The 8,660-nt window shown below is 50.9% G+C and overlaps 4 protein-coding genes across 4 annotated transcripts; 1 reads left to right on the top strand and 3 right to left on the bottom strand.

Annotated features, from left to right (window-relative positions):
• The first annotated feature begins 251 nt into the window (after positions 1 to 251).
• GGS22DRAFT_160553 (uncharacterized protein) lies at positions 252 to 2,630 on the top strand. Its single transcript, XM_047960943.1, has 2 exons — positions 252 to 1,008; positions 1,066 to 2,630. The coding sequence occupies exons 1-2, from the start codon at positions 704 to 706 to the stop codon at positions 2,402 to 2,404; spliced, it is 1,644 nt and encodes a 547-aa protein (XP_047820148.1). The 5' UTR covers positions 252 to 703; the 3' UTR covers positions 2,405 to 2,630.
• Positions 2,631 to 3,809: 1,179 nt separating this feature from the next.
• On the bottom strand, positions 3,810 to 4,417 carry GGS22DRAFT_199599 (RlpA-like double-psi beta-barrel-protein domain-containing protein-containing protein; the record flags this gene model as incomplete). Its single annotated transcript, XM_047966311.1, has 1 exon — positions 3,810 to 4,417. The coding sequence occupies exon 1, from the start codon at positions 4,155 to 4,157 to the stop codon at positions 3,810 to 3,812; it is 348 nt and encodes a 115-aa protein (XP_047820147.1). The 5' UTR covers positions 4,158 to 4,417.
• A 1,254-nt stretch (positions 4,418 to 5,671) lies between these two features.
• Positions 5,672 to 7,867, bottom strand: GGS22DRAFT_160550 (Arabinosidase B). Its single transcript, XM_047960942.1, has one exon. It carries the CDS (start codon positions 7,294 to 7,296, stop codon positions 5,794 to 5,796), a length of 1,503 nt encoding a protein of 500 aa, XP_047820146.1. The 5' UTR covers positions 7,297 to 7,867; the 3' UTR covers positions 5,672 to 5,793.
• Positions 7,846 to 8,635, bottom strand: GGS22DRAFT_160548 (uncharacterized protein). Its single transcript, XM_047960941.1, has 3 exons — positions 8,420 to 8,635; positions 8,247 to 8,340; positions 7,846 to 8,186 (listed from the first exon to the last, which is right to left on the bottom strand). The coding sequence occupies exons 1-3, from the start codon at positions 8,619 to 8,621 to the stop codon at positions 8,129 to 8,131; spliced, it is 354 nt and encodes a 117-aa protein (XP_047820145.1). The 5' UTR covers positions 8,622 to 8,635; the 3' UTR covers positions 7,846 to 8,128.
• Positions 8,636 to 8,660: the final 25 nt, after the last annotated feature.

Below are 8,660 nucleotides of genomic sequence, written 5' to 3'. Positions count from 1 at the left end.
GTTGAGATTCATCAACCCCTGACACTTCCTCCATCCCTTCTCCAAGAGTCTCCAAATCCTTGTAACACTCACCAACTCCCTAGCAAGGGTGGTACGTATATTGGCCCCACCAGTGGCTGACACACATGCCCACCTAAGACCTCTACAGGGGTTCAAGCACGGAAGTTGCGGCCTCAGGCATTTCCAGGCTCCTAAATTTATCAGGACACGTTGAACATAAAGAGACGTTCTTGTCTCCCATCCTTCCCACCAAACAACCAGAGTTCAATTAGTCCAAGCACCAAGTCCATCAACCACCAATCAAGGAAGGGTAACACGGCAACTACATATACTAGGACTCTCGCTTTTAGGCCACCGTGTCCTTTATACTTTAACTCGTTGCACTCACCTGACTCAACACCGCACACCACTTAGGTACTTAGCAGTGTTGACTCATCCATCCTTGTCTTAGCAATACCATGCGTTGGCAAGGGTGATCTTGTTGCTGTTTATTTGTACTGAGGAACTAGGACGGCACCTCTTTACTTTCAGCTCCATTCATAATTCTTCTAATTAGCTACGCCATTGAAGTTTACCAAAGCTACAAAACAACAGCTAAATCTGAAGCAAGCTGCTGTAACCCATCAGCCTTGCAGCTTAGAAGAAACCAAGACCTCCTAACAACAAACCAGACACCAAAATACAGAGACACAAAATAAACAAAATGGATAACTGGGAAACACAACAAACTGCTACCTCGACACCTCAAGTCAAGTTCGAGGCTTCTCCAGCCGAGTCTCTAATGTCTGTCCCTGGCGACATGTATCCCTCCCTCTTCGCCACCTCTTCTTTAAACGCCTTGGAGAGTGCCATGACTCCCCAATCATTCACAGAAGAGAAGTCGGTAGACCTGGATGGCATCGATGCCACACCTTCTCCGGCTCCTGAGAATGGAGAGAAGAAGCCTACTAAGAAGAGGAAGTCATGGGGCCAAGTCCTCCCAGAGCCTAAGACTAACCTACCTCCAAGGTATGATTATTTACGTATGCATTAACAGATGGTTGTTTGTGCTAACAAGTACAACAGGAAGCGAGCTAAGACCGAAGATGAGAAGGAGCAACGAAGAGTCGAGCGAGTCCTTCGAAATCGCCGCGCTGCTCAATCTTCTCGGGAACGTAAGCGACAAGAGGTAGAAGCCTTGGAACAGCGAAACCAACAATTAGAAGAATTACTGCGAAATCAGCAGAAGACGAATGAGATGTTGATGGATGAATTGAACAAGCTTCGACGGGGCGACGGTGTTAGCCGAAGCTCGTCTCCACTTGATGCATTCCAGCCTTCTCCCCTAACTTTATCACAGCCTCTATTTGGTTCATCCCAGGATGGCCAAGCTGAAGACAAGCCGGGTATGATGAACGACTTTATCCTCATGCCTGAGCAGGACGGCACTGTTGACCCTGCCTCTCTCTCACCCGAACTTACACCTGTACCTGATGACAATCTCGATGAATCGTCGTCGACTGAAAAGGTCGCGACGGCTCCCACCTCCGAGTCCACTTCCACAGACGCGATACAACATCCAGCAGCGGTGTTGTGCGACCTGCAGTGTCCGTCAGTGGAAGTTCCTCGGTCGTGGGTAGCCTCGCAGCAACCGTCGCCTCCAGCGCTATCACTCTACCTGCAGCTTCAAACGCTGCTGATAGCCTCTTCGGCGATGCTTTCAGCCTTTCGGCATCCTTTGACGTTGATTCGTGGGGCGCTCAAGACCAATTTAGTCCTTCATCCGACCCCCTCAATTTTGAGTACAATAATCTGGCTGGTAACTCGACCCCCCAATTTCCGGACTTCGACTTCGACCAGTTCCTCAGCACCGACGACGTCAGCGGCGCAGCTCCAGGCGCGACCGCGGGAAGCGGCTCGGCCGCCCAAGACAACTCGGAACCATCTTTCAGCCTCTTCGACTCTGAGAATCAAATCTCTTCAGAAGATCTTAACCAGCAGCCCCATCTTGGCGCGTCCACTCAAGGATGCGACGATGGAGTTATTGCGGTTGGTGTCTGAGAAGGGACGCGATGACCGGGTCGAGGAGCTGGCATTTGGATCCCCGGGTATCAAGGGCGATCGTAGCCGTGGACCGCAGACGTGGCCAGACGGCACCAGCTTACCGTCGCGAGAGGTATTGCTCACCCTGATGTGGGCAATCACTGTCGAAGAACGGAAATTTACTAGTACTACTGGTACTACTACTATAGAGGAGGAGGCGACTATAGTCTCCTCGCCGAGTTCCCGACCCGGATTATCAAGCGTCCTAGGACAACAGACACCACCCAACAAACAACACTTTGTATTATCGGTGACATCAAAAGGGGAAAGAGACATGACTACGGAATTGGGTAGCGGAAACCGGATAAGGCTTTCCCCATAAGGAGTTCCGGATCAAAACGGCAATGGGCCACACAGGCAGGCGTCATAGGAGCGGTTGCATGATGTGTGGGTTTGATATGGAAGCTGAGCTTGTATCATTACTATGTTATGAATTGAGAGTTTTGTGCTTTCATCTACCGTCTTTTGACTCTTGTGATATGTTGATGCTGTGGTTGTTTGTGAAGGTGACATGGCAGTCTTGGCTGAAAATCTAGTGTGCTCTCATAAGTCGTAGAAAGCTTACCAATGACAATAGGCAGCAACAATGTTCCTCTGTTGCCTGGTACGATCTATTCTAATGCCACCTTTTCTTATCTCTAGGCAGTTGCAATTCTTCACTCATCGCCTAATGGATTGCTCAGAGCCTGCGTCGTACAAACTACCCCTTTACCGATGATGAAGGGGTTACTCATCCGAAGATACGAGAATGACACCCCCGAGAAACTTGGAGAAGCTCACGGTACTTTTGCTCAAAAAAAGTCCAGAACTTTCCCTTTCTCGGCATTGATGAGGCTCATCCTGAATACGTACTTCCCTGCAGTAATAACACCTAGTTTTAATAGATGTTTAAATATAGATGCGATCTAGATGCGATTCAATGCATTATCAACAGAGTGGGTCTAGACCTACAATTCAGACTTATACAATTCACATAAATCACACGAATTGAATACTCAGCAAAAGTGTCTGTAACAGTTTATATTCTACCCCTGGATGGGTAGTCTCGGTTGGTTCCATTCAGTGTCTCTATGGACGGCTCAGATGAGCCTGTACCAGTCTCCGATACGGTACAATCAACGTACTGGGTATCTCTATCTTCTTCTTCTCTTTCTTGCGGCTTTCTCCGTTAATTCATGTGTTTTTTCTTGTCTTCGTCTAAAATGTGTAATGATGTATATGCCCATCGAGGATGTTACGATATCGCTCGTTCGGCCCAAGTTCTCCGTCTGGGTGTCTGTTGTCTCGCGTGACGACTGTCTATGCGCGCTGCGCGTTTGTTGTTGTTTCTCGTGTGTGTGCTTGGAGTGTGTCCCTTCTAACGGCAACCGCTGTGTTGGTTGCTACCTACTGACTGATTGGCCGCGGTAGGGACGCCGTCTAGGCTGGCCCCTGGACCGCGGATTTCGTTGTTGTACCCGGTTTGGCGTCGTGTGATTTGCTTGCGTCCCGCGCTTGCAGTTTGCGTGTGTGCGTGCGTGCTTGGCTTGCTCGTGTCTCTCTGTGTCGTTCGAGAGCGGTGGAGGTTGGATTTGCTTTCCCCTTTTCGTGCAGTGACTGACTTTTTTGACTCGACTCATCCGTCAAGTGGTGGGTGGCGAACGTAAACTGGGTCGCAGTGACTGAAGTAAGGTACATCTGAGAAATGTACGTAGTGACTTTAGACCTTTGGACTTGATCATAGGAGTTTACGAGGCGTAGTCCCACTCGACTTGGACGCGGCCGGCGGACAGATCGGCGAGTTCGGTGAAGACTGCGGTGCTGACGTCGATGGAATCGTCGTTGCAGCCCATACACTTGTCGACGACCTTGGCGGTCGTTGTCTTACCGTTATACGTGATCTGTATAGTCTTACCGCAGGCGTTGGGGTCACTCGTGAACTGGGCGGGGGCGAGTGCGACGATGTGGTCGGAGCTGGAGCTCTGCTCGCCGCAGGAGCCGAGGCCGGGCTGGTAGTAGGTTAGGTCGCCGTTGAAGGCGAGGGCGTAGCCGATAGTCATGGAGAGGGCGGCGACGATCTTGGTGACGGACATCATTTTAGCGGTTTGGTTTCTTAGCGGAGAATGTTGATATTGACTTTGAGTTTTGGAAAAAGGAGAGATAAGTATGGATCTCGATAGTCCCGTGAAATCTAGAAGAGATTGGTGTGAAAAATGGTGTTTCGACGACGAATTCTTGTCTTGTCTGTCGATAAGGATTGTTTAGAGGCAGGCGTTCTCGGAAGAGCGGATGTCAGTTCTGACAAGGAAGGGCAGCAGGCTAATGAATGCCGTGCTAGTATAGTCCAAAGATTGGAGTATAGAGATTGAATAGAAGTAATGAAGGTTGACGAGAAAAGAAGAGAAATGAGATAAGTTCAAGACGGTTCAGTCGATCTTATATACCCATCTCAACCAGCTGGACCTCTCACTTCTCCCTCACCACTTCTCGGTAGAACATAGCGGTACTAACACGCCACCAATACCTCATAATTTTCCAAGTGAGCGACTAGGGACCGGTAGGGCGAGAGGTTTGAATCATAATGCCGTCCTAGCTTGGTGTTTAGTTGAAACATCAAACATCAAACATATCTGCCATCGACGACGGCCCGTACGCTACGTAGACTGACATCGCCAATACCGCGTGGAGAACATGGGTTAGCGTGTTGACCCCTATGGACTGACGAGTCAGCATAATTCTCGGTGCGGGACCAGTTCATGCTCGTCGGCTTAGCGCCAACCAATTGACGTGGGACCTCTAGCGAGTCAAGCATAACTGGGGTATCTATTACGACGACATTCAACAACATGGGGACCACCTGGAGGTCTTGGAGACTCGGAGCCTCCGTGATGTTTGAAACAACCGGCTTCAAAATGTATTCGGGCCTCCCGTCAACGGCTTTGTGGCGGAGTGCAGGATCTTCCCGTGGTTGGTAAACTACATCGAGCGCGATGGCAAAAATTGGCCATGTGGTCTTGAAGATAGAGATCACTTGGACTTGGCACGGGGTAAAGACTCGAGCTTTTAGAAAATTTAGGTTGTGGTGTGTCGATGTTGAGATGTCGTAGGTCTCCTTGACCATCGCCGCATGAATACACCCGCAACTAAGTGCTATACTTAGTAGTTAAATTAATTATATACTAGATAGTAATATTTATTAGCCCCTGAGCTTATCACGACTCGTCATTTGGTATGTATTCGCTGTTGCTTGCGTATTTGTGGTGTTTGAGATGTTCTAAATTTGACGGTGGCTTGGGGACCGGAACGGGGTAGGCATAATAGTCCTCGAATAATCCTGTTATAGGACAAATATCCGAAGAAGACTTGGAGGATATTGTTGAAAAGGGTCTACTCTAAGGTAGAGCAGGTACTTACAAGACACCTTAATAGGTATATAGCTCTGATATAAGTAGGACTTCCCTATGGGTGAGTTAATATACGTCGAGAACCAACTTTATCTGCAATATCTTTGAGCAAACACATCATCAAATCCGCTCAATTTTCATGAACTTCAATGCGGAATTAGAAAAGACTCACAAACTAAGCCCTTGGGCTCTTGAAACCACAGACATTGAATTATTCACATTTTATTCAATCATCTTATATACCAACTAGCGATGACAACACCATAAAAACATCCCCACGCCCCCCCAAATCGCGAGCTCGCACCCCAACAACCAACCACACACATCCCTAGACAAACCCCGCGCCAACCAGCCAACTAACATCATCATTAAACGACGACGCAGCATCGAAAGTCTGCACGCCACCATTACTCGCCGCATACCCAGCATTATCGTAGTGTCGAACATACCGCGTCGGGTACCCCCAAGCGCGGATAGAGCTGCCCTGGCCATTGAGGCCCGGCTGCGTGCAGAACGTCGCGTCCTCGTTGAACTGCTTCGTGCCGTCGCCCGCGCCGACCTGCAGCTCGAAGTTGTAGTGGCGCAGGTAACTCCCCGCCGTGTCGACCGACTCGAACGAGAAGCACGCGCTGTTCCCCAGCCCCGCGCGCACCGTCCAGCTCGCCTGCTGCTTCAGCGTTGCGCTGCTCGACGACGTCACTTCTTGTGTGTTCACTGCCGACCCTGTGTGTGCGAGGTACCGTGTCGTGTACCCGGCTGTGGTGGCTTGCAGTTTTACGGACGACCCGATTTTCAGCGCGGGGCCGCTGGTCAGCGATGTGGTGGCGTATTTGGCCGCGACGATGTTGGCCTGCACCGAGTTCTCGGTTTCGTCGGAGGGGTAGCCGTCGGTCATGACGCCCTCGTAAAAGGTGCCCTGCGCGCCGTTGCTGTTGTCGCCGCCGATGCCGAGGATGATGGCGCCTTCCATGTGCATGGGGTTGTAGCCGCGCGGGCGCGCGCCGCTGTAATATGTCGAGAAGGATCCCGATGCTGCGTTGGCGCCGCGGATCGCCCATTGGTTCGACTTGCCCTTGAGAACGGCGGTGACGAAGCGCGAGGAGAGAGACGGGTCGGCTGTGTTGCGGCCTGCGCTGACGCCGGAGAACAGCCCGTTCTCTAGATCCGCCATCACCCATGGCCCGCTGCCAGAGCCGGTGCCCCAGATCGTGCAGCTACCGTAGTAGATGGCTTCCATATGCGCGTTGCCCGTGTCCTTGTTGTTCGTCTCGGCGTTGCCGTAGTCGAAGCAGCACTGTCCGTTGTAGTGAGTACCATCGAGGACTGCGTACATGCCCTCTGCGCCGTCGCCCGTGGCTATGCCGGTCGTTTCGTCGTTGCGGTAACCCGTGCCCGGGGAGACGAACACACCGTATGCCTTCTTGCCATCTAGGGTAACCGGGGCGCCGATCGCGCTTGCCAGATTATCGTAGCCGTTAGGTCCCGGGCCGCGGAAGCCGCCGGGCGGAGCCTGGGTCAGGTGGTTGCCGTTGCCGGACTGGTCGTAGATGATGGTGATGAGGCAGGTTGTGTTGGCGCAGAAGGTGTCTTGAGTGGCGGCATTGGCGACACCGCCGGCAGTCAACGGCGAGATGTCCGTCTTTGCGCTGTCGGAGCCGCGTTGCACCTGGTAGAGCCCGCCCGTGTAGGAACTGTACAGGGCGCGGGTGGTACTGTGCGCAGCAACACAGGGTGTGCCGCCAGAAGAGTAGATGTCGCAGGGCCCGGCGGCGACAAGGGTGCTCGAGGCAACAAGGCCTAGAGCGCGTTGGCGGCTTCGTCGTGAGAACATGTTGGGTCTCTTCTACCTATTGGGCACTTCTGTGATGAGAAACAAGCTCAAGCAAGCCACCTCGACAGGACAGCAACATCGTGGGCTTTTAAACCCATGCCGTGCCTGGCCAGATCCGCCTTCACCTTGGCCCTCCCCCGGTAGCATACCATTTTTTCTGTCGACCATTTTGACACTATTCACGAGGGATCCCCACCACTAAACGGTCTGACCCCTCATCAGTTGACATCCGTTTTCTAGATTCGAGGTAGCATGCAATGATTAAGTGGCTGGTATTTCCTCCAATTATAGATAAGGTAGATCTCCTGATGCTACGTCGACCTGCTCTTTTGCGGGTTGCGGGTTGCGTCACTGCCACCGCGCTCAGGTGTTCCACGAATAGAGGACCGGCGCTTATAAAACGGAAAAAACATAAATCCCTTTAAGCGACTCCCTTAAATCTGCATGGGCGGGTGTCATTTGTAGAAGATTCGTCGATATTAGATGGCAGCAAGAGTCTAACCTAGTAAAAATACAACTTGCGGATGATACCGAGGTTAGTAATTTTCAAGTTGTTAAAGCGTACCTTACGTTGAAATGACTGTCATCGATTCTAATATCCCATCTTCTCGGACAACTGATTCTTCACAGCTCACCTCGCATTTATCAAATTTAAATAATAATTATATTATCATTAACGGCTCCCGCTCTGGAATGAAGTGCTTGCCAATAGCTCCTCGTAATTTTATCCCGGGTTATAACGTTCTCAATATCCAACAGCTGATGCTTGACACGATCCACAGCTTTAGACACTAATTGGCATAGTGCTTCAATCCGTGGACTTACTCCTTGGTCAGATGGGAAATAGGTCTGAAACTTGACCGTTTATCTCGCACGGTTTCCAAAACCATCTGCGAATATGCGATTCAGTTTTCGAGTAGCACAGATAAAGAAATGAGGGTTGTGCTTACTTCTTGCCGGTCTCTGTAAAACAGCAGAACAGAAGTGCGATAGGCCAGCATATGAACGCGGCTAGAACAGCAACGCAAAACCCAATCGTCGGTCCTATTCTCCCGCGATCAGTATTTGCGACGATATTGCTGGTAGCATCGGGGACCTGGGTCCTGGGTTAATTGTAACTCACCGATGACCTTGATGCCGCAGAGTCCGACGCCGCGACCGCACTGGATACAGACGACGGGAAATGGGAGTCCACAGTCAGCCATGTTCGGGGCTTGTTTAGTGAGTTCGGTTATTGGAACTTGGTGAAAGTGGAAGAAGCGGGTTGTGTTGATGGTTAGATGAATTGATGACGGAGACGTTGAGCGGTTGACCGGAATAGGCATAGTCTTGTCTTGGCTAAATAAATAATTATTGCATGCTTA

Source organism: Annulohypoxylon maeteangense (genome assembly GCF_022496945.1).
Source record: "Annulohypoxylon maeteangense strain CBS 123835 unplaced genomic scaffold GGS22scaffold_6, whole genome shotgun sequence".
Taxonomy (NCBI): domain Eukaryota; kingdom Fungi; phylum Ascomycota; class Sordariomycetes; order Xylariales; family Hypoxylaceae; genus Annulohypoxylon; species Annulohypoxylon maeteangense.
Note: the sequence above shows the minus strand (reverse complement) of the source record. Positions and strands in the feature narration are given on the sequence as shown.